This window comes from Hyperolius riggenbachi, chromosome 4, assembly GCF_040937935.1.
Source record: "Hyperolius riggenbachi isolate aHypRig1 chromosome 4, aHypRig1.pri, whole genome shotgun sequence".
Taxonomy (NCBI): Eukaryota; Metazoa; Chordata; class Amphibia; order Anura; family Hyperoliidae; genus Hyperolius; species Hyperolius riggenbachi.
In genome coordinates, this window is record NC_090649.1 from 268,075,542 (window position 1) to 268,095,615 (window position 20,074).

A 20,074-nucleotide genomic window follows, 5' to 3' on the forward strand; every position below is an offset into this window, starting at 1 on the left:
CCACTCCCGCAGCCGCCCCCGCCGATGGGCGTATTGCGGTTGTTTGGGCCCGGACTTTGCCGCCGCCTATCGGCTGGGGGCGGTCCTCAAGTGGTTAAAGGACAACTGAAGTGAGAAGGATATGGAGGCTGCCATATTTATTTCATTTTAGATTACCGGTATACAAATTGCCTGGCTGTCCAACTGATCCTCCGATATTTGACTCTGAACAAACATGCAGATCGGATGTCAGCTAAAAGTCTGACTGGATTAGCCACATGCTTGATCCTGGTGTGTGAATCAGACACTACTGGTGCATGAAAGTTCAGCAGGGCTGCCAGGCAACTAGTACGGTTTAAAAGGAAATAAATATGGCAGCCTCTATATCCCTCTCACTTTATGTGTCCTTTAATACACCATCAGCAGATAGATGGCTCAATAGATAATTTTCGACAGGTCCAATCTGATTTCTCACAGAAGTGAATAGAAATTGATCAGAAATTGATCAGAAAAACAATAAAAAAACGACTGGAAAAATCGATTGGAAAGTAAATCTGCAAAAAAAACTTTATAGGATAAAATCCTATATAAAAGGAGTGCTCTCCGATCAAGGGAGGAATAAAGAGGTAGCACAAGCACTCCCACCCATCTTAAGGCCAGTGGGAGTGTAAAGCAGCCCCCGACCAACATGCAATCCGCCAGGTGGATCAACACTTAGCCGAATGATGGCCGATGGCTTTGTGCTTGCCCCGCCCACAACAACAAGGCTGCACCGCCCCGTCTGCCCTCGGCATTGCACTTACATCTTAACCAAGTAGCTCTAGCATTAAATGCATTGTATAGCATAAAGACTTGGTATTCATGTAGCACTTACTACTTGTCGCTTATTTGTCAGAAAATAAAATCAAATTGGATCTGGAAAAGGAATGTGCACTAAAAGCTGGTAAAATGAATGCCCATCTGGAACGAAATTGATACAAAATTCTTGGAGGAAAGATAAGGAGGGCGTATACCCCAAGCAACACACAACTGCAGTGTTTTACTATATGCAATTGTGTTCAAAATTATTCAACCCCCACTGAAATTGAGTGTTTTGGCCAGTTTGACATTGATTTTGATCATTTCGGTCATCTTGTTTACAATTAAATCAAAGAGGCACTTGTAAGTCAGACAAATATAACATAACATTTATAATGAAATAACCACAAATGTCTTTTCTGTGCTCACATCATTATCAGTTTATTCAACCCCCAAGTGACATTCATTCTTAGTACTTAGTACAACATCCTTTTCCAGTTATAACAGCTTTTAAACGTGAAGCATAGCTTGACACAAGTGTCTTGCAGCGATCTACGGGTATCTTAGCCTATTCTTCATGGGCAAAAGCCTCCAGTTCAGTCACATTCTTAGGCTTGCGCGCTGCAACTGCTTTCTTTAAGTATCACCAGAGGTTCTCAATCGGATTTAAGTCTGGTGACTGCGATGGCCACTCCAAAATGTTCCAGCCTTTAATCTGCAACCATGCTCTAGTGAACTTGGAGGTATGCTTGGGATCATTGTCCTGTTGAAAGGTCCAACGTCTCCCAAGCCTCAGGTTTGTGACGGACTGCATCACATTTTCTTCCAATATCTCCTGGTACTGAAGAGAATTCATGATACCTTGCACACGCCGAAGCTTCCCTGTACCTGCAGAAGCAAAACAGCCTCAAAGCATGATTGACTCCCCGCCATGCTTCAAAGTAGGCAAGGTGTTCTTTTCTTCATAGGCCTTGTTCTGCCACTATCAGCTCTTCTGACAGCCTTCCGATCCTCTAACACGTATCAAACTCTCCCCAGTGTCAGAAAATTTGGCCCGCAAGTGGTTTCCCCTAGTATACATTAGGTTTAGCCCGCGCAGCCCTGTCCAGCTCCTGCCCTCCTTCCCTTGCTTACAAGGGAGAGTTCAGCCTGGCTGTAAGTGTGTCTATCATGCACCTGTTCCACTCCCTCCCCCTTGCGTCTGTGGCTCAGGACAACTCATGCTTGTAGGCTGCTATATACCAAGCTTGGGTAAACAGCGTGACACTACATGCTTGTGGTGTACTATATACCCTGCTTGGGTAAACAGTGTTTAGTGTGCTGGCTTTCCTATGCTCTCCCCCATGCTGTCACATTGCCCTCAAAACAGTGAGCAGGGAAGGGGTGTATAGTAGCAGCTGAAGACTGGAAGTGATGGAGAGGGATCATAAAGATAAGAAGCAGTTCTTATCTTTATGATCCCTCTCCATCACTTCCAGTCTTCAGCTGCTACTATACACCCCTTCCCTGCTGGCTGTTTTTTTTTTTTTTTTTTTTTACTGTGTGTCTTTCTTTTCACTAATTAGTTTTGTCCTTTTTCCCTGACGTAATAGACATTACTAGGTATGACAGCACACATTATTTGTACTGCACTTTAGTTGCCCATCAACCAGCAGTTTACCTTTTATTTTTTCTTCTATTAATTTAATTGGCGATTGCATTGTTAATTCATTATTTAGCCACATTTTTGTATTTATGTTAAGCGCAACTGATTTTGGTGTTTCCCACCCCTGCCTTGCTTTTAATGTCCAATTGGTTTTTCATATCTTAGATTTCAATTGTGCATTTCATATGGAGGTTGAATGGAGGCGAAACGCAAAACAAAGTAAATAAGCCTGTAATTTGGACAATTTTTAATCCCTAACCCTTTCCTTACCAGTGTGTAAAATTACTGGGTCTATTGCTAATCTGTTATGATCATAAGCCGATACCCGAATGTTTAACGTGAATCTAAATCGATGGGACAAAAATGAGACGTCCTGTGCCTGCGCCATCCTGGCACAATGCTCCGGTTCCCCGCTGCGGCTTAGTTTCATTTTTCACCGTCTGGCCAGTGGATGTATACTGCGTGCGCATCCTCATGTCACCAGGAGCGTCCTTATACAGGCACAGTACTTGGAAATCTCGTACTGCGCAGGTCGTTCCTGGTGCCACGCATACGCAGTATACATCCACTGGCCAGAGAGTGAAAAACAAAGCTAAGCCATGGCGGGGGACCAGAGCATCATTCCAGGATGGCGTGGGCAGAGGCTGTCTGCAGGGGGCTGGTAGAAATTCCAGGTAAGTGAAACTCGTTTTTGTCCCATCGATTTAAATTCACTTTAAAATCCCCAGCATGCATGGACAGCAAGCATTATTCCAGGTGTTTTAGCTTAATTGCTAGACGAGTAATCGATCTAATGTCTGTAGCACCATAGATGGTTGTCTCATAACCACCTTCAGAGAGACTACATTAGGTGGTTGATGGTAAATCAGTTATGTGATTAATATCATCCAGGTGTTCTTTGTTTACTTCTGTTGCCACTTTACATCTTGTAGTTTCCATAATAGACAAGATTTCATTAGAAATATTTTCTAATGTTGATTTGATGACTGCAGCCACTGGCTTTGTAATTGTGAAAACAGGTATATGGAAAAAACGGTATCTCAGGTCTATGATTACCTGTACACTGGCCGGTGCCTAGCCTCAGCTGGACTGCTCATACAGCTCATGCAACATCAAAATCAAAAAAGAGACGGCACACCACTTGTGCCGTCTCTTTTTTGATTTTGACTGGCTTTGTAATTCCTGATACAATACAAAGCTATGGGAATCCTGGACTGTGCACTAATTTGCACTGTGCTCTAAATGTTAAGGTGGTCATTCTTGCATTGTTTGGTGATATAAATGGTGTATCAGATACTATGATGCGTGTTTAAAGTGTTTTTATCAATTTAGTGTTTAGTGTTTTATAAATCTGAACTCCAGTCACCTAACTCCAGTACCAGGTTTGAGGCCTCTGCCATTAAAGAATGGCAGCAGTTTAAATTATTCCCCTTGAAAATCGATGGGTGAATTGTGATCGGCTCTTCTAGACCCCATCCACTTTCCTGAATCTTAATCTAATTTACCCAGTAACCAACTGTGCAAAGTTTGAGATCCCTGCCATTAACAGTGTAAGAATGGCTGCAGTTTATATTGTCCCAGTAAATTGTTTTTGGCCCTGCCCACTTTTTGTAACCTTGACACACAGTCACTCAATTACCAAGTTTGTGAGCTTTTGGGTTCCGGTCATCAAAAATGTGTGAATGGACGCACTTTATCCAGCAAAGAAATCTGATTGGTTGTTTGCGGCTCCGCCACTCTTTAGTGAATTTGAACCTCAGTCACCCAATGAACAAATGTTGCAAGTTTGAAGTCTCTGCCATTAACAATGTAAGAATGGCAGTAGTTTAAATATTTCCCTTGAAAATCAATAGGTGAATTGTGATTGGCTGCTGTAGGCTGTACCCACTTTCCTGAATATAAATCCCATTCACCCAGTGACCAAGTGTGCCAAGTTTGAAAACTCTGCGATTTTAACATTCTAAGAATGGCTGCAGATTACATTTTCCCATTGAAAATGAATTGCTGAAATTTGATTGGCTGTTTTATGCTTTTCCTAAATTTGTAATCTCAGCCACCAAGTCACCAACTGTGCCAAGTGTGGGGACTCTGGCTTGGTTACTGTAAGAATGGCAGACTTTTTAATTTTTTCCATTGAGGTGAATGTGTGAAATCTGAGTTGCTGTTTGTAGTTCCGCCCAAATGTGGAGGGAAGACGCGAGACCCCCAGAACATATCATCCCAGGTAGTAAGGGATCTGTATACCAAGTTTCGTACAAATCGGTCAAGGCGTTTTCGAGTGATACAATGAGACACACACACACACACACACACACACACACACACACACACACACACACTTGAAGAGGGCTTCTTAACCGGTTCAGCACCGCAGTGCTGAAAATCTCATGCATCCAAGCAACGTTCACCTCCCATTCATTCGCCTATAACTTTATTGCTACTTATCACAATGAATTGATCTATATCTTGTTTTTTCCGCCACTAATTAGGCTTTCTTTGGGTAGTACATTTTACTAAGAATTATTTTTTTCTAAATCCATTTTAAATAAATACAATTTATGGTGCCGATATTTCATTTAGAAATAAAGGTGCATTTTTTCAATGTGCGTCCATCACTATTTATAAGCTTATAATTTTAAATAATATAATAACATACTCTCTTGACATGCATATTTAAAAAGTTTAGACCCTTGGGTAACTATTTAGGTTTTTTTTTTTTTTTTTTTATTGTATTTTTTTAATTTTTTTTTTTTTTTTTTAATAAAAAAATGTATGTGGGTAATTTTTGGTGTGGGAGGGAAACTGCCTATTTTAAATGTAAAATAGTATAATTGTTTATTTTAAAATGTATGTTGGTGCAGTTTACTATTTGGCCACAAGATGGCCACAGTGAAAAAAGTCCTGGATGCGAACGATCTCGCATCCAAGAACTTAAATGCAGGGGAGATGTTTCCTGGGGGCAGAAATACCACGCTCTCTGGAGAGAAAGCATCTGTATTTCTGCGGGGAAGTTAGATCGGTGAATGGGAATTATATTCCCATTCACTGATCGGGGGGCTAGCGGCGGGCGCGCGCCCGATCGCGCGCACCATGCAGGGAAAGCAGCAGTGCCTTTCTGGACGAGAAAGCTCGTCCAGAAAGGCCGAACTGGTTAACAGGTGGGCATTGAGGACATGATCTGCTTTCTCATCACAATAAACCACTCTTTTTCCATTCATTTACCCTGGTGCAATTACTTTACTAATGCTAGGTACATACCATACAATTTTCTGGCAGATTTACCTGCCAGATCGATTTTTTTTTCAACATGTCCGATCTGAATTTCACTTCTACGGAAATTGAACTGAAAATCGATCGAAATTCAGATCGGACATGTTGGAAAAAAAATCGATCTGCCAGGTAAATCTGCCAGAAATTTGTATGTAGTGTACCCCGCATAAAACTACTTTACAACAACCATTCAATTTCGTTTGTACATACAGACAAAATGCTCTTTCAGCTAGTTCTCTAACTGCACTTTTCTCCACACCTGCATTGGGCACCTTCAGATGACATCAGTCAGTAAAAAAAAAAAAAAAAAAGTGGTTACAGCCTTCACCGTATAACAGTTACAACTGCTGGAATAAAGAAAAAAAACTGTTACTCTGCCAGGAGTAAATATGGTTCGTCCCAGGCATTTTTACTGGACATCGCTGGACATTGCTGAGAGGATGCTTACAGTTCCTCTTTAAGCCTCCTGTGTGAAAGAGGCCCAAGCCAGTTAGGACTAGGCAGGGTTAGTAGCTAGAAGAAAAGAATGATTAATATTAGGGTAAGCAATAGATCAAAAGACTTTAGTTTTAAGTATATTTTACAGGGTGTAGGTTGGGCGTGGGCTTAGGCATTTGGAGAGAGGGGTCCGGGTTAGATGGAGCATAAACATCAGGGCTGTTGTAGCTGGAGGAGTTGAGAAAGGGGTTATAGTTGGTGTATGGCACAGGGTAAATAGTAGTTAGGAACAGGCATACGCAGGGTGAAGTTAAAAGGAACCTAAAGTGAGAGGTACATGGAGGCTGTAAGAACCTATACGTTGGTTGCTATTGGCAACAGCACAACACAATTTTTACTCCGGCACCAGCAACTCATTACAGCTGCAACTCACAGCGACAGCATACAGGAGATAGAGCGGAGACAGCCACCTTCACCTTTAAGGGGTTCATTCAACAATCAGGCATCTTTTGTTACATGTTGATTTCTTCAGAGTATAAACAGTCTTTCCTATGTCCTATGTACATCACATATATTTACAGCATACAGACATGAAGCTATTATTCTAAATAAGGTTTTTTGTAAGGGTTTTTTCGCCTTCCTCTGGATCAACAGGGATATGTGAGGGAGCAGACTGGTGTTGTATTTTGTTCTCTGGTTGAACTCGATGGACGTATGTCTTTTTTCAACCAAAATAACCATGTAACTATGTAAATAGGAAGCGTAGAGACCAGGATAGCATGCAGAAGAAGCAGTCCCCTCTGCCATCCCGTCTCTTACTTTTATATGATCGAAGAGTTAAATTCTGACATCACCCGAGCCATACCCCCAAGCCTACAATTGGCGGGCATGGGCATGTGACCCACATCATCATCTAGTGCGCCAGTGCTTTATGCCCTAGATGCAAGGAATGCAATGTTTTCCAAATATCGGCTTTGTTTACATTTTCGTAGTCAATGTCGGGACACTTAGACCTGATAACCCACTGTGTCCTTCTAGAGCAGGCATGGGCAAACTTGGCCCTCCAGCTATTAAAGTGAACCGAGCACCTTTTTTTCACTCAGGACATTTCTATAGCACATGAAAAATGAATGCCGACTATCTGTTTCATTATTAAAATAAACTTTAATTTTACTTTGTATTTTACATTCAAAGTTGTTAAATTGGCCTGTTTGAGCAGGCCTGCCGACCGCCCCCATCCGCAGAGACTTCAGGAACCTCTAATTGTTTTATTGAGCTAATTACCAAGAGGTAAACAATGCCTTTCATCCGCAAAGGGGGGGAATAATTAGGAGTGTGTCTTCAAAGCCATGGTGTGTTTCAATGTGTCAAGATAGCATCTCTGACTTCTGTAAATAAGGAATGTGAGAAGGGGAGGGGGGAACATGGCAGCTTCTATGTCAGGAGAGATTCCAGTGAAAGAGAATGTGGTCAGTTCCCTTTAAGGATCTACAAGTCCCACAACGCATTGCAGGAGTGGAGTCTTACAGCCACAGTCATGACTCATAAAGGCAAATGCATTGCTTGACTTGTAGTTCCTTAACAGTTGGAGAGCCAAGTTTGCTAAAAAAGTGATACAAAAGTGATATAAAATACATTTACTGGTCCCACTAATGTGTAGGGATGTTTCTCATATAACAGGCTTATCTAATATAGTGCATAGAGGGTGTACTTGTGTCAGGAACCAGCAGTTTGAAGACAGAGATTTATACACAGAGACTATTTATTATTCTACACCTTGCACCTCACCTACATCTGTTCCAAACAGTTGGATTTATATGAGATGCAAGTAATATATAACTGTAATACCTACACTCCCATGATCCGTATCATATCCAATAAGATTTTTTCCATTAGGTGTAACAGTAGGAAAAAAAACAAAACAAAAAACCTGTAGCATAACAATAAGCGCCTTATGAACTAGAGATATATGGCTAAATGACTAGCAATTGCTTAAGTTACTGCAATGGTTTAATTTTTTTATATTGCCCATTATGAATTTTCATTGCTCTTTTAATCAAAAAATGAATACTTTGAATGTATTTAGCCAGTCAATTTGACAGCCATTTCCTACAACACAGACTACCAGAGCTAGAAGCTGTGATCTCAAAAAGCCTGGTTGTTGTCTTAAAGTCACAAGTCTGCACTGTGCTCACTAACCTATTGGATGGTATTTTTAGAGCTGTACTTGGAGCTGGGTTAAAATATACTGCAAAGAAAAGTGCAGCTGATTCTCATCTTACTTTTGGTGCCAAGTGGAGGTCATCATCTGCTGACACTTATTCATTGACACTTAGACATCAGCTGAGTTGACATGTGTCATTATAACCTTCATCAAAGTGTGTTCCTCAGAAGTGACAGGACATGAGAGAAAAGCTGAACCACATTAAATGAGGTAAAAAAGCAGGATCTGAAGTCAGTTGTCTTTCTACATCTAGACAGGTTATGTCCTAACCTCAAGACAAATCAATCAACAAGGGACACTGAAACTTCCAAACTAAAAGTCAAACAATGCCTTACTTGCTAATGCAGATATAAGAAGGAGCTTTTAATCACCTGAACCGTTTGGTAATCCGATGGATTAAATCCTTTGACAGTCACTTCCCGGAAAACTCTTGGCTCTTGTGCGTCTTTGGTCAGGTCATAATGATAAATAATGCCTGAAACAACAGTTCAGGAATGTCAGCATGTTACAGATAGATCATGAGAAGAACGATGAACCCGAAAGCGCAACAAAATGTAATGAGTGACAAAAGTGTACAACGTTAAAAAACAGCCCTGGGTACATTTATACAGTGAATAATTTATAAGCACTTATTCAGAGGAAATCAATTCTGCAGTAAAGGTTGCTCAATTATTCCTTATAAGTGTTTCAGACTATTATAGAGAAACGTGAATCTTTTCACATTCCTGAGTACAAATCAAGAATTAAAATAATTACAGTTGTTCCTGAAGAGTTTCAAAATGTATTCAGATTTGAGTTTCACAAACAAAATTCAAATTGTATTCTGATAAATATAATTTGTGTGCTAGATAAATATTGTCCTGCTTTAAATTTATGTCACCAACTGTAATTACTTTAGATGCTATGCTAATTTTGGTCACAGTTACATCTACTAAATGGGATCTGAACTCCGAACTTCCTCTCTGCTCTAAAAGATAAGCAACAGCATAACCTTTAAATAAAAACAACTTTTTGTTACAGCTGATACAAATGCTGCAATAAATCTGCAGTTTGTCTACTTCCTGCTTTTAAGGAAGCCGACATTTTTAGCATCCCGTGTTTACAAATGAGGTATGTGCCCTGGTAGGTCAGGTGACACATCTGAAGGATCATATTCCAGCTTGCGATTAGTCACAGATAAGGGGGAATTAGACAGGCTAAATACATACAGGGTGCATGTCTCTCCATTTTCCTTCTGTCCAATGCAAGTGTTCAGATCCACTTTAAGCAGAATACATTACACTAATCTTTTGTTTTTTCAATACTCATTGCTAAGTACTGCATGCAATTTTTTCCTAGGCCTCTTATGAATTTCTCAGGGTCATGTTATGTAAACTAACCGTGACTTCCAATAGGCTGGGATGATTACCAGCCTAGCAATACATATATTATAGTAGTCAGGAGATTGAAAGCCTACGTTCAGACAGAAGGGGAGACGTTAAGAGTTAACAGAAGTTAAAGTAGAACTAAACTATCCTATCTGCTCTAAAAGAGTAGCCACAGCATGATGACCTTTATGGACAAATTGCAGGGAGCAATGAAAGGGTTAATCCTCAGTGCTTGCTGTATGGGGAGAGCTGTGTGGGCAGAGCTCCTGCAGTCTAATCAGAGCTGCCAATAAGAAATACCTTATACTTTGATCCGGTTAAACGCCACAGAACACAGAGCAGTGGATGTATTCAAAAACTGTATGTGAAAGAAAGACTTTTCATTCTGTGCTGTGCAAGAGTTCAGTTGCGCGTCAAAGCTACGAGTGGGTTAGCGTTAGGTATTTGGAATGATTAGGGAATTGGCTAGGACTAACTGTTCACTGCAGAAGTAGCAAAGCTACCAACAACATTATCTAAGTTATATACCGTAATAGGCTATTAGTGAGCTCAATTTAGCAATATTCTCACTGAAAAAATAAGGAAGCGCTCCATTAAATTATAATTTGCAAGGAGGGTAAAATAATGTCTTAAAAGTGGAGCAGTGCCCTGTACAGAGCTCTAATCAGAAGCCACTTTCTGAGGGATCATACCACCTACTGTATTATTTACATTTATCTTAATCATTCTTATTCAACTGGTCATTTATAAATATCCTATGGGTTCCTATTTTTCAAATAATAATGAAAAACTTAATATGAACATAATATTATTCTGTATATTCCCAACGGAAAGTGTAGTGTAATATCACTTATTTACCCAGTCTGGTTATTGCAACATTCTCCTGATACTACTGGTGGAGCTGACGCACAAACCTACCAGCTACGTGGAGTAGAAAAGGGGGACACCTTTTAAAGCACAAATATATTTCGGCAAAGAACACACAAATTACTACACCTCCAGTTAAGATGATCATGAGGATTTAAAAAGGAAAAGTAAATTATTTATGCTTACAAAGATGCTACATTAGTCACAAAAAAGTATACTAAAAGAGCACATTGCATTGCACTTTAAAATAGGCAACGGCTCTTTGTCCATTATATGAGGGCTTAGTTTGCTGACCATTCAAAGTGAGAACAAACTACGATGATGCGCCATGAAAACATTTTAAAATTCTTACAACTAACATGCCTGACTTAATCCACAAATGCCCTTTTACACTTATTAGTTGACCTAACACCAAGCACCGGGCTGTAATATTTCTTCTGAGAAGACCCCATTATTCATATTCATTATTTTTCTATTGGACTTATAGGACACCTGAAGGTGCAGGCAGGACTGCCATGCTTCTGCTATTGTTTAAAAGGAAAGAAAATATGGCAGCCTCTATGTACCTCTCGCTTCAGGTTACCTTTTACTTTGAAAATACTTAAAATGATCACTTAAAGTGGTTTGAAACTCCGACATAACATTCAGTAAAAATGTGTTTTCTTACTTTTTATTACTCATTCAGTTTTGTGCACATGTAATTTTGTCTGTTTACAAATTACAAGTTTCCAAAGTGTAGTTTATCGTATCCTAATAGCTGTCATTACATTATATTTAAACTGCTTTTTATTATATATTAACATCTTTTAATGAGCTATTCTGAACTGTGTGTGCGTGTCTGAAGCACAGAGAGGTATTTTTAACTTGTTACACTGTGTTTACACACATTGTAACATTGGAATGTAAACAAAGATACTGTTATCCCTAGTTTGGATGCAGATTTGAAGCTGAATAGCAGGACAAAGTGCTTTGTTTAAAAATTTCAGTGATGCAAAAAAAAAGTCAAAAAAAAAAAAATTCTGGGATAGTAGCTTTCAAGCTGTGAGGAATCTTTTAGAGCAAAGTAGAAATGCTGACTTTTAGACTACTTTAATCCATAAACTGAAAACTTGCATGGCAGAAATTTGTAACATTAACTTGGATTGTGTCAGTCATGTTAATGCAACAGTAATTGTGGTATAAAAATTCAGTTTACCAACATTTCAGCAAACCTCAAAGTGGTCTGATATCCCTCAGGTAAATGTAGCAGATATTTGAATAAATACAGTACTAGGGCCACTCATGTTCTCCTGTGCTAAATTAGGCCTAATGTTAGTAGTTTTCATTCAACTCTAAGCTGCTAGCTTTTTCAGACAGGACATCAGTTTCTTTTTGTATATATTTTGGCTGTACTTTGTAAAATACACCTTTATGCCGTATGGTTTTATAAATATTAAAGAGAACCCGAGGTGGCTTTGTATAACGTTAGTGGGGCACAGAGGCTGGTTGGGCACACTAACACCAGCCTCTGTTGCCCCATGGTGTGTGTCAAAGACCCCCCTGCTCGCCGCTATACCCCCGCAATGCTGGCGACACGCAGCGTGTCGCCAGCACAATGTTTACCCTAGCGCTGTCTGTCAGCGCCGCTCCGCCGCCTCCTCCGCATCGCCGCTACCCGCCCTCGTCCCTTCCCTCACGCTGATTGGAGGGAAGGGACGAGGGCGGGTAGCGGCGATGCGGAGGAGGCGGGGGAGCGGCGCTGACAGACAGCGCTAGGGTAAACATTGTGCTGGCGACGCGCTGCGTGTCGCCAGCACTGCGGGAAGGATAGCGGCGAGCAGGGGGGTCTTTGACACACACCATGGGGCAACAGAGGCTGGTGTTAGTGTGCCCAACCAGCCTCTGTGCCCCACTAACGTTATACAAAGCCACCTCGGGTTCTCTTTAAGAACAATAAAATTGGTATCTTGCAAACGATACAAGGAGTTTTCAATATTAAGATTAAAAGGTGGCCATCAGTGATGCAATAACAACAAACTTTCAGTCCTTAAAGCAACCCTGTAGTGAGAGGCATACAGAGGGAAGCGCTATAAATACAGCGCAGGAGATTTGGGCGCAGCCTGCGTCACCATAGGCCGTAAAGGAGTTACGGCTACAGTGGCGCTCAGTGGGTAATTTGGGTGCCGTCAAAAGATGAAGCACAAATTACTAAAAAAACAAAAACAAACAAAAAAAAAACCACTATAATTTGTCTGCCAGCAATAGCTGGAAACCAAATTACATCTTTCTCCCACTATCCACAAAGGGGGAATAGTAAATAACGCTGTGAGGACTTGTGCAGGAGCATGGTGAGCTGTGTATTGGCTTTCCCCTGCACCCAAATCTCCCGGCGGCTGTATAATAGGTATGCTGCAGAGGATGCCATATTTCCTTTCCACACAATGCCAGTTATCGGGCTGGCTTCAGCGATGTCTGAATAACATACCTGAAACATGCATCTAATGGGATCAATCTATAGTTAGAGCACCTGATCTCCATCCTTGTGCTGGGTTTGTATTAAAAGCAAAGCATCAGCAACACAGCCAAACAATGATGGCCCGATTGCACTAGTGCGGGGTGATTTCTTTGCGGAAAACGCATAAACGAATTTGCAGAAGACTAATTCAGATTCACTCTAGTGGAAATTATTATTATTATTTAGTATTTATATAGCGCCGACATATTACGCAGCGCTGTACAGTGTATGTGTATATATATATATATATATATATATATATATATATATATATATATATATATATATATATATATATATATATATATATATATATCACTAACTGTCCCTCAAAGGAGCTCACAATCTAATCCCTACCATTGCCATATGTCTATATTATGTAGTGTAAGTACTGTAGTCTAGGGCCAATTTTAGGGGGAGCCAATTAACTTATCCGTATGTTTTTGGAATGTGGGAGGAAACCGGAGTGCCCGGAGGAAACCCACGCAGACACGGAGAGAACATACAAACTCTTTGCAGATAGTGTCCTGGCTGGGATTCGAACCAGGGACCCAGTGCTGCAAGGCGAGAGAGCTAACCACTACGCCACCGTGCTGCCTGCTGGAAATGAGCTCTTAGCATTTTTAAAAGAAAACAAGTATGGCAGGTTTATAATCGCTTCCACCACAGGATCATTTTGAACACTGGGACAGCTTAACTGCTTAACCACTGTTACCATAGCCTATGAAACTGAAGGGCTGTGTTAACCTGAAAATAAGCATCAAAAATCTTTAGGTTTTTTTTCCATTATACGTATATATTTACATTATAAGTAAGATGGGAAAAAAATCTATAACAAATGTTTATAAAATAATACGGTATACAGTAAAAACAATTGTTAATGGCTATTCTGCGAATACAGACAGAACAAAATAGCAAAGGAGTACAAATCCTTTTGTCATCACTGTGGCGCTACTTAAAATAATGTTGTTTCTGGTTTGTGTCAATGTGTGTTCTTGTAGACTGAAAGAATTTCAAATCTACTACACGTCACCATATGAGGAAAGAATTCTTATGCAAGTGCTACTAAATCTTTTGATTACTAACAGAGAGATCATTGCAGTTGTCCTTCTATCCCTATATTAAGCCTTCACAAAAATACATCTATCCAACATGGTAATATTGTGAGCAGAAAGACATTTACAGAGCTTGAACACACAACTATAATGTTATATTTTCTTCTGTACATCTATGGAAGACATATAGGGCCACATGCAATTCCCTTTTCCACCTGAGTTTTCTCCTAGGTGATATTTTAACTTGTAAATAAAATGCCTTTTAAACCACCAACAAGCAAGAAAATAATCTAAATAATTTTGACTGTACTTTTTCACCTACTTTTTGGTACTTTTTCCATTTGAAAATGCTAAAAAGTTACTTTAAATCGAAGATGAAAAATTATCTCCTAGTAGAAAACTCAGGTGAAAAAGTGAATTGCATATGGTCCCTAATGTATAAACCTCAACTGTACAGCAAGACGCTTAATTTGAAAAAAGTCCACTGAATTTATTCAGACTTAGGATCTACTCACATATGTAGGACGCTTCTATATTAGTCTGATACTCACTATACAGAATGACTATTTATGCTTTTTATTTTACTTGTTGGGCCTTCTCACTAATTAAGTCACAACTTACAAAATATATACTGTAATCAGTATCTAACAAGCTGTGATGTAAAACTGAAAGAATAAAAATGGCCGTGTACATGTTGATCTTGGGTATAAAAGCTCAATGCACACGATGCCATGAATTAAACATAAAATAAAAGTAACATTTAAAAAGTCTTATCCACATAATAAAAGTCTGCATATCGTAAGTAGACATTACTAATCAAGGCTTGTAGTTCTCTCAAAGTAACATTATATTCTGAAAATACAGAGGGCTTCTCTTTTAACACAAATATGGAATATAGGTCCTGCTGGTTGCATGTATCGAGGATGCTGAACTGTGAGGAGAAGCAATGAAACGCAAGATAAAGGTCTCTTATGAACTTACAGTGCCTTCCTCGTTTTACTAGGATTCAGTGGGATTTGGTACTCCGCAGAGTTTAAACCTTTGGTGGCAGCATATTTTAGGGCTCCACAGTACAAACTAATTTAGAATGTGACTTGTGTCAGCAATTGCAGTGGATAGGCAAGTCTCATCTCACCTACATATGGCACATTTTTACTCCCGTGGAAAAATAATTATTTTGACAATTTTACATTTCACTAACCCTTAAAGTACCCCTGAAGCATCATAAAAATGAAAAATTCCGATACCTACCTCAAAAGATGAAGCCTTTGAATAGTTCGGAGGCTTACTGCAATGTCTTAAATGAGGGCTTAGTTCTACTGGGCATGCACGGACCTTATTTGTTTATGCCTGGAAAGAATGTGCTCTTCCATGGAGGAAATAAGCCAAGCATGCGCAACTTTGTTCTTCTTGGGCATGCATGGACCTTACTCAAGCATGTCCAGTTTGGAGGAACTCATTCACATTTGGGAGTGTGGCAAAAAGGCACATATGGACCGTTTACAGGAATGGTGAGGTTTTAAGACAAAACGGGAAGGCTTTGAACTATCCAAAGGCTTCCCTTTACCAAGTTAAAGGGAAACTAAACTGAGAGGGATATGGATGTTTCATTTTAAACAATACCAGTCGCCTGGCTGTCCTGCTGGTGTATTTGAAGCAGTAGTGACTGAATCACACACCTGAAACAAGCATGCAGCTAATCCAGTCTGACTTCAGTCAAAGCACCTGATCTGCATGCTTGTTCAGGGGCTGTGGCTAAAAGTAATAGAGGCAAAGGATCAGCAGGAGATTCAGGCAACTGGTATTATTTTAAAAGGGAAAAATCCATATCCTTCTCAGTTTAGGTACCCTTTAAGCATCTGACTTTTTATTTTTATTAAGCTTCAGAGCTACAATTCCATCTTAGGCCTCTTGCACACTGCACGCGATTCCGATTCAGATTCCGCTTTTTAATCAGTTTTTACCTCCGATTCAGATTCAGATTTGTAGTGTGCAAGGAGCAAACTGCAAATCTGAATCTGAATCTGAAGTAAAAACAGATTAAAAAGCGGAATCTGAATCTGAATTGCTTGCAGTGTGCAAGAGGCCTAACTGTGCTTTTTGAACAGTCAATCCAAGCAATTGTAGAAAACAGCGCCAGGCACCAGTACTAAGAGACGATTTATACAGGCTCTCAAACCAAGGGCCTATTCCTCACCCCCAGCGTTTTATTTATGTTTCTACTAGAGACCTTAGCCCGTTTAAAAATGGCTCTAGGTCTGTCATCACCGCCGCGCACACCCGCCCACCGGGCTGGCCCCCTGGCCCATCCTGCTCCTGGCCCTGCGGCACACACGCAGTAGCGCAAATACAGGGACACACACACACACACACACAACGTAGATACACAGGGGCTTTATTATATAGGATAAAAATCTACTATAGACAATGTTTGAAGGAGTAACAAATAGGCGCATGGAACTGAATTGTATATAAATGTATGATAGTTTGTGCTTGTGAATATGTGCAGTCTATAATACATCATTATGTAAGTCTGTATCTGGGATTGTGAGGAAAAAACTTAGTAGATAATATAAGTGAAACACGGAACGATGAAGATTGAATTTACATTATTAAAAATAGTTCTAGTTTATTTCTACAGAACTGAGGATTTATCAGACACAGGAGATAAAGAAAGAAAACCACTGCTAGAGATAAATATACAAGATGCAATTTTACCATCAGATTGATGGGATATTTCCCATCGTTCCATAATTTCCAACATGTCTGATCTCATTCTGATAAAAAAAAAGGGATCGATTTTGAAATCCGTACAGCACAAGTTGGAAATCGAATATGAAATTTCCGGTCGATCTGACCGGAAAATAGCACCTGTGTACCAGGCATTGGCGATGGTGATAAAAGAACAATCTGACAATTTTAAAAGACATATGTAAAGAAAGCGAACCGAGAGCCAAATATGGTGTAGTACGTAGTGGTAATGGGTATTATAAAGTAAAGTACAACGATATACTCACAAACCAGGGTTACCTCCAGGCAACCACTGTATAGGCAGGTGAGGAGATTATCCTGTCCTCACTCAGGGTTAAGAAGTTGCTCTCTGCAGATAGGAAAAACAAGGGGCATCCCCCCTCCACCAGGGGTGGATATTAGGTATAGCGTAAACAAGGACAGAGGCGCCAAAAGAATAAAAGCAATTATTAAAATGTTTAAAAGTGCTTAAGAGGCAGTGGTGGACTTACCTCCTGTAAGCAGACACAACAATCTGTGTATTCAAAAAAGGTAGATCTATTGGTACACTCCAGGGGGTCGTCGCAACGACCCCCTGGAGTGTACCAATAAATCTACCTTTTTTGAATACACAGCTTGTTGTGTCTGCTTACAGGAGGTAAGTCCACCACTGCCTCTTAAGCACTTTTAAACATTTTAATAATTGCTTTTATTCTTTTGGCACCTCTGTCCTCGTTTACGCTATAATTTTAAAAGACAAGACAAATAACATTTATATTGCGCTTTCTCCTGGCGAGCTCAAAACGCCAGAGCTGCAGCCACTAGGACACGCTTGATTGGCGGTAGCAGTGTTAGGGAGTCTTCACCAAGTTCTCCTAGTGAATAGGAGCTGGCTTACTAAACAGGAAGAGATGAGATTCTAACCCAGTTCTCCTGTGTCAGAGGCAGAGCCCTTAACCAGTACACTATCCAGGTTTAAAAAAAAAAAAAAAAAAAAAAACTCCAACTCCATTGTCAGCTCTAATGATAACAAATTACCTAAAACAAATTTGTAACGTAATGCATTGTAATAAATCAAACGTTATTATGGTATAGAGTACTGTATACCCACCTGGTGATAAAAATGAGGTGAAATGGTAGAAAAGTTCGGAATCCTTCTTTCGACCACTGTACCCTACTATACTGCCAACATCCAGGGGGAAAGTCTTAACATGGCGCCCAGTGGCAAGTTCGTGAAGCTGCAACACATTCTTTACATCATGGAGGTAGCATAGGACCAGGAACTTTGAATGCACACAGGCCACCCATTCTAGAGAAACAAAAACGTACAGAAAATGCAATTAGTCCAATATCCACAGAAGAGGTCTGCACCACAGTCAAAAGTGGCTCCTTAATTACTAAAATGTGGAAACAAACAAATAACAGTAGCAGTGATGGCCTGCTGTTTAGGGATAACACGCTTCCTCAGGATGCCCTAGTCATATCAGCACACTGCAGAAATGCTATTAGCGTAGAATATGAAATTATAACAGTTAAATTGCACACACACACACAAAAAAAAAAGTTTTCTAGCCAACCGAACAAGAAACAACAAATATGTAAAAAAATGTTTTAATAGGATTCCCAGTTTAAAGTTAAACCGTACTGTGAGTGGACGAGAAGTAGTTTGTTTACTTATTCACATACATACCAGTACTTTTTTCTGAGTTTTTGCTCTATTTCCAGTCTCTCTCTCCTACCCTCTCAGTGGTGCACAGAGCAGTTGGAGTCATTTTTGTACTCCAGGTACAGAAAAATTACTCCACATCCGACTTCTCAAATTCACAGCCCTGGGTTTGGACAAATGCTATGCGTTTTGCGCGGTTACTCTGACAATGGTGTCAATTTAATACTTGTGACAAATATTGTTGAAGATGGAATACACATTTAATATTTCAATAAACTTTTTTTTATTTTGCACTGTGAATTACTATTTTTGTCCAGTTCCTCATATGATCACATCTTTTAGCTCTATATGATTACATATTTTAGTAAGGTGAGAACTGCATGAACAGCTGGTCAAAACAAAAAGTACAAGGGGACGGGGATTATTTGAGGTTACTGATTCATATTTGTATTAAAATATGGAATTGGTTTTAATGAAATACAATTAATTAGCATGGTCATGTGGCAGATGAAATTTAATGTTGATAAATGTAAAGTCATACACATTTGACGTACCAATGGTAGATCATCATATAAAATTAATAGCAAACAGCTGGGAACATCAGACTTGGAGAAGGACTTCGGAATACTGGTTGATAAAAAAAAAGTTAGGCAATTGTGTACAATGCCAAGCAGCAGTAGCTAAAGCAAATAAAATTCTGGGATGCATAAAAAGGGAAATAATATCTTGGGATGCTAGTATACTACTCCTTCTGCATAAATCACTTGTGAGGCCACCCCTGGAGTATGGAATACAGTTTTGGGCACCACACTATAGAAAGGACATAGACCTTATGGAACGGGTACAAAGACGGGCAACTTATTTAATCCGAGGGATAGAAGATCTCACCTACCGAGAAAGGTTGCACAAACTGGGTTTATTTAGCTTAGAAAAAAGGCTACAGAGGTGACCCGATTAACATGTATAAATACATCAAAGGACAATACAAAGCTTGGCAGATGAGCTTTTTGTCCCTAAGGTTGTACAACGGACAAGGGGACATGATTTGTTTATGGAGGAAAAAAGTTTTTACTATCTATTTAGAAAGGGTACTTCACAGTGAGTGTGGGTAAAATCTGGAACATCTTACCTCAGGAAGTAGTAATGGCAAACTCTATATCTGCATTTAAAGAGGGCTTGGATGCTTTCCTTGCATTGAAGTGCATCCACTGTGATAAATGTTAGGTAAATCCCAGAAGAGTTGATCCAGGGATTTATCTGACTGCCACCTGGAGTCGGGAAGGAATTTTTCCCTTTTAAGGCTAATTGGCTCAGGCCTTGTAAGGTTTTTTGCCTTCCCCTGGATCAATTGGAATATGCGCAGGTTGGTGGGTTTTGTTTTATTTTTTTCTTTTCTGGTTAGACTTGATGGACGGATGTCTTTTTCCAACCAAACTATGTAACATACATTTGGTGCCATAATTCCTAGTTCACAGCTTTTAAAGCAATCATAACGAGGCCATTACTGTCCCTGTAAAAAGGTTTTGCTTACCTAAATATGT

The 20,074-nt window shown here is 39.8% G+C and overlaps 1 protein-coding gene across 1 annotated transcript in view; it reads right to left on the reverse strand.

Moving 5' to 3' along the window:
* The window catches only part of PREP (prolyl endopeptidase), a 216,675-nt gene that overhangs the window by 62,831 nt on the left and 133,770 nt on the right, over window positions 1-20,074 (reverse strand). The window contains exons 9-10 of the mRNA XM_068231238.1: window positions 17,979-18,176; window positions 8,726-8,829 (exon numbers count right to left, since the gene is read on the reverse strand). Of these exons, the coding sequence (XP_068087339.1) occupies window positions 8,726-8,829; window positions 17,979-18,176 (302 nt within the window). The remainder of the gene's footprint in view (window positions 1-8,725; window positions 8,830-17,978; window positions 18,177-20,074) is intronic.